Source organism: Pieris brassicae, chromosome 1, assembly GCF_905147105.1.
Source record: "Pieris brassicae chromosome 1, ilPieBrab1.1, whole genome shotgun sequence".
Classification (NCBI taxonomy): Eukaryota; Metazoa; Arthropoda; class Insecta; order Lepidoptera; family Pieridae; genus Pieris; species Pieris brassicae.
Window position 1 is genome coordinate 14857495 of NC_059665.1, and position 20185 is coordinate 14877679.

Genomic DNA, 20185 nt, shown 5'->3' on the forward strand with positions numbered 1-20185 from the left:
TTTTATTTTGGCAACATTTTTCATTCATTTCTCGATGAACGGTTCCTGCGATTAGTACGTTAATCCTAATACAGAAACTCCATTAATACTATTAGTATATGAAACAAGCAGCATGATATTATAATTTTCATGCACAAGTATTGCCAACAAGAACACAAATAGTTGTAAATTACATGAATGTTGAAAGATGAGCATTCCGTTAGAATTGCATTTGTAACCACAACTCTAATGGAACTCTCTCACGCAATACCACAAAATACATGAATTATATAAAGATACCGTTAGAAAACATGACAATGGCCTATTAATTACGCAAGTTAATTTAAAAATGGCAAGGCATGACCTGGTGACTTGTAAATTCATCAGGTCACGGCTTAGCGTATTTGTTATATTATGATTGAAACCACCAATGCATGACAATAGAAGGGAACATATATAACTAAGAAAATTGAGTCCTTCTAATAAAACATTTTACGGAGAATATATGGAAAACATTATTCCATACAAAACATTGGTGAATAATGTTCAATGCTAATACTTTTTAAGATTAATATATTGAAATTTATCACGGTTCAGTCATTGAGGAGTAATAAAAAAGTGCGAAGCTCCGGTCGCGGCGCCACGCCATATTATTTGTTTTCCTTTGAGCACGTCTAGCCATAGAAAAAAATTATCTTCAATTTAAATAAGGTAATTGCGACAAAAATAGAAACGCTGTACGTTCAAGTGTTTAACATACATATCGAACTGTATGACATCTAAATAGTTATTAAACAAAAGATAGAGAAAAGTACAAAGCCGATAATAATATATGAATGTTATAATTTCTCACGTCGACCCCAAACCGCAAACTTTGGGTCAGTGTCAGTGGCGTAACAATACCCTATTGTTGGCAGGGCTGGCAAAATGCCATCGGGCCCCCGACCGCAGAGGGCCTGCCTAGGAGGCCGCGAGCTCAATTTTTTTTTATTTTTATTTCATTGTAAATGTATGCAGGTTTCGCTGAAAATCTCGAAGTTATTCAAAATTAAACTGAGTGCAACGTGACGATTTTAACTGATAGGGCCCCATCAAAAGAAATTGCCACGGGCCTCAGATGTTATAGTTACACCACTGGTCATCGTACCCGTTAGTTCCTCTCATTACACTCGTAAAATATAAGATATTATTAACAGTTGATTAAGTTAATAAAAGATAAATAGTACATTATTTTTAGTAACGCTTACATCATTTTCCATTATTAAACATTAATAATCTTGTCCACTCAAGCCGTTGTAAAGGATCACCAGGCATTCTACAAAGGATCCACAGGACTGGCAATAATTGCTAAGGCGCAAAATCTTTGGTCTTCAACATGATGTCATGCTGAAAACAATTTTTACCAAACTAGCCATGTGAGCTGGATCGACTTGTCAGGTCGTTAGAACACATTAGACGCGTCGTTGCTAATGCCCAGGAGAGGTGCTACAATTCCTTTTTGTATTTCTTCCAACAATGTAAGAGGATCCTGATACTTATTAATAGCTTAGAAATATTATCTAGTAATATAATAATAAAATTTGAGCAGTGTTAGCCTAGTTGCTTCGGCGTGCGACTCTCATCACTGAGGTCGTAGGTTCGACCCCCGGCTGTGCACTAATGAACTTTCTTTCTATGTAGGTACACATTTAACATTCGCTCGAAAGGCGAATGAAAACATCGTGAGGAATCCGGCTTGTCGTAGTCCCATAAAGTCGACAGCGTGGGTCAGGCACAGAAGACTGATCACCTACTTGCCTATTAGATTAACAAATGATCATGAGACAGATACAGAAATCTGAGGACCCAGACCTAGAAAAGGTTTAAGCGCCATTTTTTTTCATTTATTTTTTTTTTTTTTTTTTTTTTATAAAATAGGGGGCAAACGGGCAGGAGGCTCACCTGATGTTAAGTGATACCGCCGCCCATGGACACTCTCAATGCCAGAGGGCTCGCGAGTGCGTTGCCGGCCTTTTAAGAATTTGTACGCTCTTTTCTTGAAGGACCCTAAGTCGAATTGGTTCGGAAATACTTCAGTGGGCAGCTGGTTCCACATAGCGGTGGTGCGCGGCAAAAATTGTTTATATAGTAAACAATCGCACACCTATTAATTTTTTATAATATAAAAAGTAGTTATTAAAGAATAGCTTTTTTTGAGTCAGTAATAACATATTTATTAATTATAATGTTTCCATCAATCATTATCAAGATAGCGTTAAGTTAACCTATAATCATGTTAATGAATCAAAATGTTATTAAATCTTCGATGAATCTTCGATATTGTATAGTTTTATTAATGTGTGTTTGATTTTTTCCTTATAACAGTTTCTATCTAGATATAGCAGGGTAATTTATGATATGATATTCCCGACCCTAAAATCTATGTGTGCAAGTGAAATAACAGTTGGAAAACATATACCTCAAAAATGCTATCAGATCTCTATAGATTGCATACAAATAAATAATATAATGAAGTAATGGCACTTTGGCTTAAGCCGTCCAAATGGCAAGAGGCCGGCCCATGTCATCTTGGATAATGGAGGACCTAAGCTCTCACTGTGTAACTTCCAATAGGATTGGTGACAGACATCGCAATCCCAATCATGACTTTTCTACCATACAATACTACGCTAAAGACATTAGCTCTACGGACATCGAAGTTACAGATTTTGGAGGCCAAGAAAGATTTTAAGTCGTAGAGCCAGTGAAGTGTAATCTATACGTAAATAAAGGTATATATTTAGGTCATTAGCGACGCATCAAATTTTATCACATACAAATATTTCTCGCGTGAAACCGCGCGAACCGAAAACAGATGAATCTACAATATTGACTGAATATTTTCGAGGCCCACTGTTTGCAGTCTGGCAGCCAGTTGACGTGATATTTGCTAACGTCGTATCGAAAAATTTCAATTCGGTGGACTGAAATTCATTGTATCAAAAGTCTGTCAACAAGATGATGTTTGGGGAATTTTAACTGAAATTTAAGGATATAATTGTAGTGTTATAAGTTTATTATTTAGTGGTGTACATTTGTATGCGAATTAAAGAGAATAATTTAGGCCTCTAAACAAATAGACCGATAATGCGTTAAAAATGCTGTTATGATTAAGCTATGCTTCTTAGCTTCACACCAATCAAATTATGAAGATCTGTCCTTGCATTTCAAAACGTATAACTTTATTAACATTTGGTACATCCATGTATTCTGCTAACCGTAAGCCGCTCTGTTGCTGAAACTTAGAATTGTCAGGACTTATTTGTATGCAAGCTTGTTCTGAGCTAACAAGGAACTCAGAACGCAGGACGGTCTTCTTTTACCAATGTTTACAAATCCCTCAAGTTTCAAAGTTTTGTGAACTACGTTTAAAGTAAACGGTAATAACACGAAACACATTGCTTTCAAATACAATATAAGATACATTTTATATATTATTCTTACGCAGTATTCAAATAACAGTCATATGTGACCATTTCGGAATAACTAAAAAGCACTCCAATAATTCTTCCGATTTGCTTTTGCTGCCGTTACTAAAACAATACCCATCGAAAGCCTTAAAACTAAACTTACCTGCAAACGGTACATCGCAGACGTATTCTTCAACACAATTGTCCGTGTTGCCACTCCTATCAGTGGCGCCACTAGCCACGGAGACTGCTGAAGCTGCTCTCAGCAAACTGATGTCGGTTTCTGTCTGACTGTCTCGTAACGTTGATTTTCTCTTGTATTCCTGTCAAATAATGTTTCATTACTCGCCTATACACGGGATATTTTTTAAGTCTTAATATAGATCATTGTTCACACAAGTATTTGGGTTGGGGTAGACTATTTTATTAAGTGCATGCATGCAAGCATGCAGCAATTCCTTATGCATTTTAAATTCTAAGATTTATGTAAGATATCTTAACGTTGACTGACAAATTTGGATACTTGCTATACCGATTTCTATAGAATATCTTTATTGAGAAAATATGATTATCGTTTATGTTTAAAATATTAAGGCTGAGAAATCTAATTATCCACGGTGATAAAAAAAAAATAGAATTACGTAGATCAAATTGGCATTACTTCGGATGTTAAGTTTTCTAAATTTTAATTAAAATAGCAATCAATCAAACATGGAAAATTGTGTTTTTAAGGTCAAGGTGGAAAATCAATATCGTTATGGACTTTTTGGTAAATTAGAGTCAGCAAAGTATTGTACCCGGCAAATATATTACATTTAGTTCATACGTCTGCGTTATCTGGAAGAAACAGCAAACAGTATGATAAAATATTGACTACATTTATTTTGTGATGTAAATATAAAAAATACAAAGTAAATTTATTAGAATTTGTATTTACTTTACATAATATATATTGATATATTAAACACAGGTACAGATACCGACAAACTTCTTGAGCATTAAACAAGGGAGTGGGGGAAAGTTTGCGCATCGTACACAGCGCGGGAAACAAACGTCAGCTGATTTACCAATCACGCGATCGACGCGTTATATAAGTCACTGCCGCGCACCTACCTAAAAATCGCTTCTGCGCAGGCAAGGACATTTGTTCAAGATGTTTGCCGAATCTGTAACCCTTATGAATTCGTGATTGTGTAAAATACATTTACAGAGCAAAGCATAAAATCTAATCTGTTAAAAATCTCCTATCAGAATAATTATAGCAAATCTATCTATATAGTGACTCACCTCCGCTTAGCATACGCAACTTTGCTTCAAAGTTGCTCATTTCACTTGACTAACGTCATAGTCGTCTTAGCAGACGTACTAAGAATTGATAATTAAAAGTTAACGGTTACAACGGTTCAGCAAAATTACGTTTAACATTTCCCAAGTGAAAAAAAATGTTCACTCCTGCTTTATATCAGACCAATTGTAATTAAATGCCTACGTCCTTTGGTTAAATATAATTAAAATTATAAATATTCGATGTCTGTACTGGCTGGCATTCATTTTAACTAGATTTTAGTTCTCTTTCCTCCTCGTACGAAAAATAATAATACGTTTTAAAGCGTATATAGAGCGTCAATAATCGGTATTGACGTTGGAAATCGATCACAGAAAATAATGTATTTTTCTTTTTCTGTTATTTTAACCGTTGGTGAGTTTAAAAAACAATGACGTCCACATTTCTTAAAACGTTAAATTTGTTTGCCTACTCATATATCTATGTACCTTTTATTACCACTCAATATGACTTCGCTATGGAATGGAAGCCTGGTTATCCATATCTTCTCTAGGTTCTTACCTAGTTTGAAAAACCAGTCTCCCAATAGCTTTGTACCACAAAATTCGGTGGTCGTCGATACACAATCTTATACTAGAATAATAAGTCCTGAGTACATACCTCGTTATAATATCTTCTTACCAGGAAGAAAGGCACACAATATTATCAGCCGTAAGTATTTGGAGAAATTCTATTAGTTTGGGAACAAAGAGAGGTTAGACTGATGCTAATACCTTGCCTCACGATAGTTCTCAAGAACGCACTAAACACTCACTATAAAATACTAAATAGTGGACGTAACTATTATCAATTATAATTAACAAAAATAATATATCAAAATAAAAATGTGTCTAACGTAACCCGAGTAAATCTCAACCATGACTCAACTAATAAATGTGACGATGGGCCGAGAAAAAATATTTGGGATCACCCTCATCAAAAATTATTAAATTGAAATTATGTATATCGAACAACCTTCTTGACTGTAATTTAATTGTTTGTTGGAGAAAATATAATTATTATTAAAAAAACTTTAGGTAACCAAAAATTTGTTACTATACTCTTATAGTATCTAAATAATGAACACTGTTGTATGTATGTACGCATCTTCCTCGCCCATGAATATATACTTGCTGGTGGTTTGTCTATAACAAGAGATTTGAAAACCATTATCTACCCTTAGATTTTATTTTACTTAGCAGAAACATCTTGTAGAAATTCGAGTGTAAGGCATGGTTGCTTTAAAATTATAGCAGGCGCTTTATTTAAAACATAAAATACAAATTCAGTCAGTGCATAAAAACAAAGAAAACAAAATTAAGAAATAATAAAAATTTATTCACGTAAAATATGTAAATAATCGGAAATAATACATGAAAGCCTTAAATAGGTAACATAAAGAAACTTAAAACTTAACATAAATATAAAGTTGCGTACGCCTTATATCTACTTATCATCATTTCTATAATACTAATTGTCAGTTCCTAAATTGATTTAACGAATCGTTTTTATTTTAAACAGAAATCATAACTGCATAAAACATTTAGTGAAATAATTGAACGTCATATTTCTCGATTTGTATTGGAGCAACGCTTTTTCTTCTTTAAACGTGTATATTTCATAACAGAAAAAATAAATGCTTTACGAAACATGTTTTTGAGATAATTACTATATAGCACCTTAAGGAATACTTGTAAAATGTAAAATCTATTTACAATACTTTTTATCTCAGCACCGATTACACACAATATTTGAAGATCGATACAGTGTAAACATAGTAAAGCAGGTTTAAAAGAAATTAAACCTATGACCACATTCAAATACCAAAAGCTTTCCCACTTTAATCGCTATTTTTTAACAGAACCGACATTAAAATATATCTTTAACTGTCTCCTTAAAATCTAGTTTAAATTGTAATATTTATATCAAGCCAGTGGCGCTACAATCATGATTCTCGCCCTTGGTTTTGGACAATGAAACATAGGTTTCATACACATCAAGAATAGCACTGTAGTTCAGATATATATGGTATACATAGGGATATATTTAGCTGACGACTTGTTAACTATTTGCCTAGAACTATGTTTACACTGTAAATAAATGCACAAATGGCGAATTTTACCACTTAACCTAAATATCACGGTATCGTAACATCGCCCTGCGATTTCTTTCTAATTCTTATTTCTTCTACAACCTCCATTATAAGCTGAAATATTTTAAATAATTAATTTGTGCTGTTGTCACATGCAAGTGCGAGATAAGGCTTGAATATGTTAGTCCAAATATCGTAATTCATGACTAGACTCAAATTATAGCGATTAACGCTACAAATATTACTGATTACAGTCAAAATCTATTACGATGACATCGTTTAGAACAACATACTGGTTATATTACCCAAAATCAAAGGTCCCGACGGGTAAAAGTATTATGTACTTAATAACAACGACATCGGCTGTTACGACCAAATATGAGTAGTCCCTTCGTTGCCGATTTTGACTGTACTTTATATTTTATTTACGCTTTAAATACACTTAGTCTTTGAAGGCTTTTGAATATCACAATATCTAATTATTAGATTATTGTTTAGGCAAAGTTTTATGTTGGAAATATGTTAAAATATGAACAGTTCAAACTGGTAAAAGCGTATTTAAAATAATTGTGAATGAATAGAAAAACGCATGCAAAATAAGATAAAGCGTCCAAAATAATAGGAACTAAAAGAGCATTGCTAATTTAATTGAATCAAAAAATATAATAATCGTAAATTGTTGAAAGGTAATAATCGCAAAAAAACATTTTGTTGTGTTACTTTATGCCTGCATTTGTCCTAGGCTTAGACTTGCCCACCCACATTCGAAACTTATAAAACTATTTTTTCTTAATTAGCGATAAATAACAGCATTTACGCTATAGTTATTATTTACAAGACCCGATTGAACATTAACAATGTATCTATTATATCTAAATCTGTCCGGAACAAATAAACTTATTAAAATTATTGAACCCGCTCTAATCGGGTAAAAGACTTTAAAAAAGCTATTTAATAAGTCAAATATTTCAAAGTTTAATGACCTATTTATTAAGACATGCATCAATAAACACGCATCCGTATTAACTGCATAAATTTACAACTACCCACACTAACTACAACAATCTAGCCAGTCAAGAATCCATTAACCTACAAGTCCCGTATTCCAGAACTTGAAACTCGTGTTAATATCCCTATCTTCGTATTTTTGATAGCAGCGATAGAACAAGAGCGTTTTGAAATACGAAAAAAAATAGAGAATAACATCATATCGAAGGAGATAAATTTCTACCCACAAAAAGTTAGAAACGTAGAAAGCAGAATCAGCTTAAGAAAATCTTCAAGGACTGACCTGACTTAACGGTCGTATCCTCTCATGAATGCTTCTCTCCGCTTGCTTGGCCGACGGAGGCGGATGGTCAGGCGTAGGTGGCTGTTCATAATGGCTTGGAGACAGAGGAATATCAATCTTCGGCCCATCGCTATACCGCTCACAATCACTTGGACTGTTCATTGACTGATCGTCCAACAAACTCTCCAGGGAAGACCTTTCTTGGTTCGAATACTTTTTCACCCTCTCGATCGTATCCTCGCTTTGAGGTCCGAAATTGTTTCTTCTCAATTTCCGTCTTGGATTCTGCTCTTTTATCACCACGTTTTCGTACATTGCAGTGATTGCGACCGGCTGCGTGCGAGTTTTGAGGCTGGGGCGTGGGTTTGGGACCGGAATCGCCCGAGGCGAATTGTGGTTCTCCTCATAATCCATGTAGGAAAGTTTACCGTCAACGTATTGATCGACTGATCGACCGTGCTTGAGGTAGTGCTTTGAACCCTGGAACAAAGAGATTATAGTTATATCATAGCATTATTAAAAGTTAAACCAACATAAATCTAACATACAGGTGAAATTCATCAACATTACAGTATGCCACTTTTTATGTTTTTGACATACGGGAGACATACTTAGCGCTAAGGCTAGACCAGTGTTTTCCTAAAAAATTTCGTGACATGCGCTTGCATTTTTATATTAAGAAATATGAATTGATCACTCAAGAAGAAAATTACTAGGAAATTGTATTGTCTTTTGTTAACATAGCATTTATACATTGAAAGAAAAAACTTTTTAACTGGATTGAAGCTCTGTATTATTATAAACTTATAATTATTTTACATAATTAAAAAAAAAAAACGACGTTTCGCGTGCTTTACAGCGTGCGTGGTCACGGTGAATGAAGACAAAAGGTGTTGAATGTCAAAAGTTTCACAGCTGTAAAGAAAGTTGTGTTATCTGTATTTATTTCCCCGGAGTTGGTATCGACTAAAAGATGACGGGTTTTTGCAGAAATGACTCACGGTGTCCTCTATTTTCGTGGATTGTTTGTTTTGGGGTTTTAATTTGGATATTATTGGTGTTCGATACTTCTTTGAACTAGGAAATTGTTAACGAAATACAGTATGTAAATTTTCAAAGCATATAATCAAAAACCGAAATTAAAAAATTCCATAAAACTTTAATGAATTTTTCACTTCCCCCACCCCCTCGCCCATGTGGGATCCACGTTGGAAAACACTGGTCTATCTATGGCTCCTATTCTAGAACGTCAATCAAACTTAAATCCAGTTTCATGAGCTGTTTTCTGTATGATATTTCTGTAAACAATATGTAGCTCAAGATGAGATGACTTCAGTTACGAATTAGAATATGGACCTACATTTCACCTTAATGTGTACTACTATAACTCAACTGCAAATATATCTTACAATTTGCAATCATTGGCACCACATTTGTAAACAGTTGAAACATTTCCTGCTAATGAGAACACCAGAGGAAAATTTTATTTACAAACAAAGGAACTAATTCAAAGCCAAACCTCAAGTGCAACTAAATCTAACTCAAAACATACTCGTATGTAGTACTCAGAGTCGACTATTAAATTACTTACTAAGAAACACAATGCCTGCGCAAGTACTCTAACCAATAGCGCTACCGACCCCGACATTTCAGTCCAAACTTCAAGATAGTTATATAAAATTTAAAAATTTCTTTATTGTCTTTTAAGTTGGATTTTGTTTCTGATTGCTGTTATGGTTCACTCATTTACATAATTACAATTGCTTTAATGAACAACTCTGAGTGCGTACGTGCGTAGGTTATCTATATAGTAATTATTCTACTCCTTGCTAAATTCTACTACCGTTAATAACGACGCGTATTTACTACTAGATGTTAGGTTACTTACATCCGTACCACAGAACAATATAAATATATAAAACAAATAAATACAGACTACATAAAATATGATTCTCGCATCCAGATTTCATGGTGCTAAGTAAACTACGATGATTTAGAAGTCCCCAACCTGACGACTCACCTGAATTTCGTCCAAGTCATCTTGACTTCTGGCATGAGATCTTAGCTCATAGCTGTACCCAGATGATGGAGAGTTGGCATGGGTGGGGGAGACTGATAAATTCCTCCGGGGAGGCTTCTTGGGAGGGGTAGGCTGTTGAAATAGATCTATCTTAGGTACTATTATGGGGGTGTTAAGGACATATTATAGCGCTTAAAAGTACATGATAAAAAAGATATAATAGTGTCTTATGCCATGACCCGCAAAAATCGATATATAATGTTGAAAAAAAAATGGTTGATTATATCGCGAGATAGACAATTGGTATACGGTGTCTATAATCCCGGTTACATATACATTTTTACTTAAATCAATATTATCATCATTATATTATGTCATATAAGTTTTAAATGCTGCACCACTACAACGCTAATATGCGTTTGCCTTCCGCAAATAATTTTTTTAAATTTCTTCATTTATAAATACATACAGTCAATACCTACACATCTCCAGTTACAGGAAAACTCGCTACATTAAAGCACTAGTGAAATCGTTGGCAATTTGCGAGAATGTCATCGTCTATATGGACACTGTCTTCGCATGCAGATAAGTGGATACAATTACGTAATTGTGAATGATCATGGACCGTCCGATTGTGGCTTAAAGTTAGCAAATTATTTCCTACCCTTATGGCCTATAACAGGAGCAAAGAAATCACTATACCTAGTATGCATTTTTAAATAATTATTTATTTCATACAAAAAGTTATAATAATAAAGCCGTTACAGTCACTATTTGTTACATTATTTGACATATATTATTGCGATTTCGGCAAGTTGGCTAAACGCCTAAATGTTTCCTAAGGCAGTTAGTGCCTCCAGCCAGTTTGCGGCCTGTTAGATAAAAAACAGCTTTCATACTTTCTTCTCTACAGTTGACGCTTAAAAAAGACGTTACAAAATAATTTATGTTTGAAATATATAAGAAATCATCCATTGTCTCGAAACACATAATATTGATAGCATAGTAAATATACGTTACCAATGTTAAATAAAAAAACCACTTGATATGTTTTCCTTTGTTAAATAAGGTACTGTGTGTTTATAATTTTTAATGTTTCGGTTGCCTGGAATCGGCTTTTAGCAAAACGCTATTTAAATCCTTTTTCCTTTTTTATATATCCTGTTTTGTGTTATTGTAATGTAAATATAAATATTATATACTCTTATTCTAAATTTCTCGCGAATGAAAGCGCTTAAACTCTTTACTTAACCCAATCTATCAAGCCACAAGCGGGGCGAGTAATTCGATCTCAAGCCGCGGATGAGGTCTAAATTGGAAGCAGGCGGACGTTGAATGGACAATTTTCTCCATAAAAGCCTATTAGACATAGATATCCTTTCACGATAATGCTTATTGTGTGTAATTGTGCGGCTGATTTGAGTATTATGTTAATTTTCGCAATTACAAGGCATTTTCTTCGACTGCGCATTTAGTAACAGTTTTTAAATTGTTTCTATCTTAAGTTAAGTTCATGTTTGTTACGTACAGATTATCACTTACCATAAAGAATAATATAAAGCAAAACACGATTAAGGAATTCTTCAAACAACGAACTCAAAGATCAAACGCGTAGTGCTTTTTATTTTTGTTATATTAATAATTATTTCTTAAAACGCCCGATAATATGTCTAAAGTTTTTATGTTTTTAATACGGAATTAAGCTTTGAATAGGCAATATTTTTAAATCAAGCGAAGAATTTTGATAGGAGTGACCCATAATTTTTTTGAGACAGGTTTTCATATATAATAATACCCTTTAGAATTAGTTAAGATTGTCCGTAGCCCTCAATAATATATTGTTAGGTGAGAGTTTGTTTGTATTGTAAACTATTTTGAAGGCAAAGCTATCTGGCTAACCTATCTCATTGTTCCTATACTAATTATTTCCTTCCTACGACAATTGTGCCTTTGTTTGTTGTTAAGTCCGAGTCAAGGATGTAGAGGTATGTGCTCAGGGATTTTTATTTATTGTTAAAGGACTTACAACAGCCGAGCCGTTCTTTGTGGCACAGCATAAACATATACCTATTTGTTTTTTACGGTGGAATTGTGGTTTATCATAGCAAGCTTAAATTGTGATATTAATATGGCACTATAATATGTTGTTAGAGGATCTAATTACGTAATAACTTAAGACAAAAGGTCCCTTCAGTAGGGCCTGAATAAATTCACCGACTATATACCGATAGATCCAAAATCTTAAAAAAAATTACGATAGAACTGCGTTCCGAGACTTGGTTTTTTTACGATCGCACAAAAATAGTCTTTGGAAACGTATTAATAAATTACCAATTAATATTGTCTAAGCTATATCGTAAATTATTTTTAAGTACTCAGAATAAATCTAAACAAGCAACACCATTGGCGCCGTATTAATGTGCTCATCAGTGGCGTGACGGCGCGTGCGCACCCAATTTATATTGAGTCCTTTGATGTACTTTGTATATTCAGTTATTTTCCCGGAACTAGAGCGCACTTATGAATATTTAGTTCTTGTGAAATACTACTTTCCTTAATAATAGATGCAATGATATATTGGTATTTATAAAAATCAAATTGTAAAGTCCTCTTGAAAAAAGATTTGATTGGTAACAATTACGGGCCGTATTTTGGTTACAAAAATTGCACATACACTATGTTAAGTTTAATTCATTTAGTTATTTTTCCAAAACAAATTTATATCACATAGTTTAATGTTTGTTTATGAACAGCTATATATACTAGCGGATAAGGCAAAAGGCATATAATCTATAGATGCTTGAAATATCGGCAGACTGTAAATCATTTTTTGTAGTCACATATATAACTGCTGTGTGCTTTATTGATTTATAAAAACTTCTGTATATTATGGTCTAGTAGTATTGACTCAGTGATGTAACAGTGCGTCCACTCATCCCAGAGGTAGTAGGTTTGGCTCCAGCTGTGCACAAATGTACTTTCTGTCAATGCGCATTTAACTGTAAACGACTACATCGTATGGAAACCGGCTTGCCTTACACCCGAAAAGTCGACGGTGTCAGGCACAGGAGGCTGATCACCCACTTGTCTATTTGATTGACAAATGAAACAGATACAGAAATCTGTGACTTAAAAAGGTTATAGCGCTACTGGTTTTTTTTTTTAATTTTTATAATAGTATATTTGCTTTAAAAACTCCTTGTATAACAACTCCTATTGTATAAGCATAACAAAACAATAACGTCCGTTACGACCGCATCGCCACATGTCGGTGATGCAATACCCTATCAATTTATAATTAATTCACGATGCTACAGATTTAGACCTGTTAAAACAAGTACTTCCGCCTCGTGAATATTAACAAGACAAAAAATCAACTCTAAGCGCGAGATTCAGAGTCGATACCTCGCTTCTATGTCAAAAACATACATGATTTTGAAGTTTAAAGTATTGTAAACAATTCGTGTGATTCAGAGATGTCACTGTAAGATAGTCGAAGGCCGGGAGAGTCACAGTCAAAACCGTTTACGACATCGTTTAGAACAACATACCCGTTTTATTGACCAAAATCAAAGGTTTCGGCTGAATTATATTTTATTGGGTACGTAATAACGTCATCAGCTGTTACGACTATCGGTTTTTACGACCAAATATGATAGATATAATATATGATATAACAGATTTTGACTGTATGTCTATTGTTCTTGTCCAACTTCGATAAAAATATTGTTTATTACAGAGAGTTTTTTTACTAATCTATAAAGCAATATAAAAACATAATAATATCACCTGAAATTGCAAGGAACATCAATTTAAGAAATAGAAGTAAAAGGTGACAAGAGAACATAACAACTTTGACTACGAGCATTTCTGAATGAAAATTGTTATTTTTTATTTATAACAAACGGGCACCTGATGTTAAGTGATACGGCCACACTCTCAATACCAGAGGGTTCGCAAGTGTGTTGCCGGTCTTAAGACTTGGTACGTTCTTTTCTTGAAGGACTTTAAGTTTGAACGGGATACTCTTCTTTAATGAAATACCAGAGGCACTTTTAATAAATTTAAGAAATGTAAAAAAGAATTGTGTAAAAAGGCTTACTATAAAGTTAACGATTATCTAGTTGATAAAAGGGCCTGAATTAATTTTTGATACTTTACATACGTAAAACGTTCGTACGTTTTAAAATGTGTTTTATATATTCTTATTATAAAATCATTGCTGATTGCAAAGATGATTTTCTATTTTAAGAGTACCGAGAGATATTAACTTTGCCGATGAGTAGGGATGTCTACCTATTCAAATTTAATGACGTGGAATTAGTGATACCTGTATATTATGTTCCATAATAAACATATGTATTTTTTACTAGGAAATATACTTACTGAGATATTTGGAGATTAAAAAAAAGTGTGTGGTGGCTTTTGACATATGGGAGTAATAAGTTGTGCTAAGTCTCGTTTCTGAATCTGAGACGTTGAACCACAGACAATATTACTTGTACGTCGTTCATACGGTCGAAACTGGGTCAGTTTTGTTTCTTGACGTCGAATTAAGTAATAATTAGGACAATGCCGTATTAACGAAGTAATCTCATTGTCTTGTTATTGGTATGCATTCCACTAATTCTTATACATGGATATTAATAACTTTCATTAACAGAAAATTTATATAATTTAAATTATATTTCCTTACGGGATAAAAATCATTCTAGTCTTGACTGACAACCGTCAGTACCGGTTCCGGCTCTGTATAATGGATTTTTTTACAATTGACGCTTGCTTAATTGTGGCTAAACAACGTGCTGAAATCCACGGAGCAGTGAGGTCGCTCCATGAAGCCTGTGAAGTGCCCAGGAGACTTCTGTGCTTCTGGAAGGAACTAGGCTGGCTTAGTTAGCCAGGACTTTACGCACAACGGACGAATTATGAGACTAAGTCCGTCCACCACCCATAACATCGGCTGCGCGCTGCGAGTAGAGACTGCGTATCCCCGCGCGCTGCAGCCCCCATCAAGGGCTATATGATCGCCCCCGTACCGCCCTGTATCAGCAGGGCGCGAACCAACACACCACCCGAAGGAGGCATATGCCCCGAACGGGCCAAAGCTCACCCCTCTCGAGGGAATGTGTAGCAAATGCCACAGAAAGTCCCACCTACAGGCTATAGATAGCGCCACCGATTTGATAAACGTAATGGCGTGAAACGTCATGTTTCTTCGTCTATTTCATTAGTAATAAGAAAAATCGCTAGTAACGAGAGACACGAGACGGAAAACCATAAAAAAAATATTTTTAACGCAAATACATATGATTTCGTAAAATTACGTAATTATTGTGTACGCGCTTTCTGGCGTTACTCCAAAATTAATGAAATCCTATTTCCGTTTACACATTCGACATTTTCCACGATCAGGCAACAGATGCCACAATTTCCCAGTATTTAAATTACGTAAGTTTTTCTATAATATGCCGCGTTGAATATATGTCAAGTTTAGTTAACGGGGCTAATGTAGGGCATTATACTATATATCTCATGTTGATTTCTTGTATATTCTTAGTTATATACCCAGATACAGATAGCTCATCTGTCAAAATTTATATAAATATAGATTAAACTAAAACCACCAAAAATTCGAATCGAGTCGAATCGAATCTAATTTAGATGTGTCTCTGAATTTTATTAATATTTAAATTTCGTCGTTAATTTAGAGTTAATAACGACAAATTGAAGATAAAATAATCCAATCGGAAGCAAGTCTTTCACTGGTACAAAAGAAAAGCAGTGGCGCCCTAGGCTTCTGATTTCTGTGTCTGTTTCAAAATTCGAACGCACGACCTAAAGCCAACACGGCTCTTCTTCCACTGGCATTTGATTTCAATCAATAATAAATGTCATATATAATATTAAACCCACCATACAATAGTAGCAAATAAGTTAAACAGCCGTTTGGTTTTATAGAATCTGTACTACTTGTAGTAATTTATTAGTGTAGTTTTTTTAATTACAAGTAATGATTTCATATAAAATCTTGCCACTATGAATTCCTCAATGTATACAAAATGAAAAATGTTTACGATTAATAAAATGGGTTATAGAAACCTTGGCACATTCCCGATATACTCGCGAATCGCGTTGCCTATTTTTTCACTATACAAACTACAAATCAACCTTTTGAAAAGCAAAATCTTAAAAGAACATACAAATACTAACCAGATATGTTCTACTTGACTTGAAAAAAATTTATGAATATTAAAGTAAAAAATTACTTACTAAAGTTGATCTAGATCAAAATTCACACACCCAAACATTTTGCACACAACACAACACAACGAATTGTACGCACAACTCGTACGCATACCGCGAGCGACTGATCCACGCTCGCGCTCCTATCACGTGGATAATCTTGTTAAATTTAGTACATAATGGTCTATTTTCGTACTATTTAAGAATAGTTCTGTTTTTGCGTGAGTGTGATAATAAAAATGTTTATTCTTCTTGTACGAAAATATAGTAACACTCAATTCTGAACTAACAATCTTTCCAACATTATTCAAGTATTTTTTTAAGCTAAAATAAATGTTTTTGTAAACTTTACATATAACAAAAACAATACTTATGAATGAAGTTTATAAGACTAAAGCGATTATAAACCTATTTTGAAATACATGATAACTAGGTGCGTATACACAATTTGACGAATTAGTGACAACAATGACACAATTAATGCATTCATATTACGACATCCTGTCGAATGATAGCCCATGTGTGCCGACCAAGTATTTCTCACGACGTCTTTAATCAGTCCCTATTAGTGGCATGTTTCCATCCAATTCATCGCCTTAATCAACATTTACATTCGTTACGTGTCTGCGGACATTAATCTAATAACGAATCGCGTGACAATCGCGGGCGGGTCACAGTATTGTAGGAAATGTTGCTTAATTTATATAGTATAATTAAATTAGGAAAATTAAGGTATCAAGGTCACTTGGTAATTGGGGCAACGCTAATGAAAACCGATGTCGCTTAAGAGCGTGAAGCGCCAATTGAGATATGGTTCTTATTAAACGCGACACGCTCTCCTATGCCTGAATATATCTGAAATAGTAAGACCATAAAAGTTTCAACTCACCGAGACTTTACTGTGCTCGTAGTGATGTGCAAGGTGCATTGGAGCGCAGCTGGATGCAGCGCTGGACACGCTTAACGCATCACCTTCGCTTGTTCCCTCAGCCTCGTCCCAGCGCCGGCGAGACCCACTGTGAACACCCACCAACCCCGAACCATGCTCAAGCGAAGCAAGCGACCCAGACCCCGGAACACCACTATCCCCGCAATCGGATGAAGAATCAGAATCGATCAAAACCCCACTCTCTGACTTTGAGGATGACGTATCCAGTTTACTGGACTCTTCCTCGATCACATCGATTGCCTCATCGCTCCTTTTGATCAGAACATTACCAAACCTGAACGAGTTACTATGCTTCCACGGCCGTTTGGTCGTGCTCACGTCAGACTTTATTGTCTCTGCATCAGAACTTTCTTCATCCGATTGCAAAGTACCATCGGAACCATCGTCTGATGATGATTCCTCCAAGCATGTTTTGTATGATGCATCCGACTTTATTGTGATGTTTGAATTACATGATTGTAATGACCAATGACCAGAGTGTTCCGAGGTTGATTTTGTTAGCGGTAAACGGTCTGAAGCAGATAGAGATTTAGAATCGATAGATGATCTCGTAGATTTTAAAGAAATTACATCAGATATGTCTTTGATGGAATACGGCCTATCAGTGAAAGACAAGGAAGTATGCGGTGACATTTCAACATAAGTGAAACTTTCACAAGTTTTTGATTTATTTCTATCTATAATATCTTGTAAAGTGACTACAGCATAGGGTTCTTCTAAATTCATTGGAACAGATTTGTTTTTTGTTAAACCACCTGATTGTCGTGTCAAAGAAAGAGTACCTAGCGTGATATCTGGTGTTGATAAACTTCTTTTGATAGCAGAAAACTTAACGATTAAATCAATGGGCGACTCACGTTTACTCGCATGTAAAAAGCACTGTTCGGAATCGCAGAAACATCTAAATGAAGTATTAACAATCTCAATTTTATCTTTTAAGGCCGCCGTGTCAATTGTGACAGTATCCTCGGTTTTTGGTGTAATATCTAATAAATCTTCTGCACTGCTGTGAAACTTGGGAGGTTTAGGCCTACAAAAGCATATTGCTGTTTCAAAATAACTATCCCTTTTCTTATTCGAACCAGTAGAAACTGTGCCAGTCTCTAAAGTGTCTTTATTAAAAATCGAAATAAATTCTTGAACAGTAGGTGCGTTGTAAATGCAGTGTCCCGTTCCTCTAATATGGTAGTGAGCTAAAGTTTCTTTTAGAAATTCATTGGACCATTTTGGTAGATCTTTAACGTTTATTGAATTTCTATCGACTTCAATATTTGTAAAGGTCTTATGTCTAAATAAAACCTTTTTCTTAATTGTTTTGTCGGTTTTCTTTGAGGGTAATGTACCAGTCATGGATAAATATAATGCTCTGTCATCTGCATCACCACTACAATCGACATTTTCAATAGCACTTGCCTCAGTGATGTCAGAATAATCTGAAGCATTCGATTGAGTTCTATTAATACTGGACCTTGATTCTTTACGGATTAAAACTTTTTGACCATGACGAAAAGATTTAGATTTTTCTGAAAGTAAAATATCTTCCAAATTTGTTTCATCTATCATAGAATCAGATGATGATGACAGTGTGGACGACCTACTAACACTGGGTGATGATTCAGTGGATTTCTGAGGAAAATATGTTCTTTTTGGGGGTTCGGGGGCTTTTCTAACTGGAATTATTATGTTTTCGTACAAAGTGGGTTTATTAGAAGATACATGAATTTCTTTATTCGGGATATGTGTCCTTTGTGCAGGTTTTGGCGGAAGAGTATTATTTTTTTCTAAATAAACATTTTCATAAATAGTTTCAGTGGTGACAGTTTCAGGGACATTTCTCGGCGGGGGTTTGGGTTTTAATAAAGTATTTATTTGCTTTATTTCTTTAGATTCAACAACCGCAGAATGGGTTGAAAATTCGTAGGACTCATAACACTCGTTTACTAAATGGGCCGACTCTACAGACGTGTTTGAAATTACTGACTTTCTATTACCATGCGGTCGAGGTTCAAAAATATCTTGTTTAGCAACCGGATTTACAGCTTCTATCACTTTTACTTTATCGGATTTATCATCCGCAGTAACTTTGGCGTCAGGGATGGATTCTCTAGAATCGCTTAGTTCATTATTTTCCGATATATTTGGTAAAGAGGTTTTAAATCCTGGGCAACTTCTATTACTTCGATTTACTGTTGAATCTCTATTTAAAACACCAACTCTATCTAAGGATATGGTGTCAAATTCGTCGTTGCAATTTATTTCACCAGACTCCTCTTTCTTTGACAATTTCTTAAAAAACTTGCTATTGCCAATATGCAAAGCATTCGATGATTTTACTTCAGACTTTGATTTAATATCTACATTCGATTCGGAAATGTTACTGATATTAGGCGCAGAGTTAAACTTTGCTTTAAAGCTTAAGCATTTAGAAGCAAGCTTTTTGACGAAACTCTGGGATGGATTACGGGTTACAAGTGATGAAGATGAAGTTGTTAAGCTAGTATTTATATCTTTCTGGGTCTCTGGGGCTGTCCTGTAAAACATAAAAGCAACAAAAAATAAATTTGGGATAAAACAACACTAAAACCAAAAAAACTACCTCCACCATGTTATAAATAATTTATATTTTAACAACAATCGTCCAAATTGACATTTGACGAAACATTTTAATTTCCTCTAACTTTCTAAAGCCTTTGTTAGATCAAAAATTCTTTTAATGGTATCATTTTCAAAGTAAAAGTGTACGTTTCGTTTATATTAATTTTGTTTGAATGTACTATCTCAGTCGGTCCTTTGCCCGCCATCAAAGGACGGCACTCTTTATCTGGTGTACAAACT

At 34.6% G+C, this 20185-nt stretch overlaps 1 protein-coding gene across 6 annotated transcripts in view; it reads right to left on the minus strand.

Annotated features, from left to right (window-relative positions):
* Window positions 1-20185, minus strand: part of LOC123716222 (ankyrin repeat and sterile alpha motif domain-containing protein 1B-like) — a 93437-nt gene that overhangs the window by 56133 nt on the left and 17119 nt on the right. For 5 of the 6 annotated variants that reach the window (XM_045671876.1, XM_045671885.1, XM_045671867.1 and 2 more), the window contains 4 exons: window positions 17291-19880; window positions 10156-10287; window positions 8136-8615; window positions 3592-3751 (listed from right to left, as the gene is read on the minus strand). In XM_045671876.1, coding sequence (XP_045527832.1) covers window positions 3592-3751; window positions 8136-8615; window positions 10156-10287; window positions 17291-19880 — 3362 coding nt within the window. The remainder of the gene's footprint in view (window positions 1-3591; window positions 3752-8135; window positions 8616-10155; window positions 10288-17290; window positions 19881-20185) is intronic. The other variant, XM_045671891.1, reaches the window with a different exon arrangement.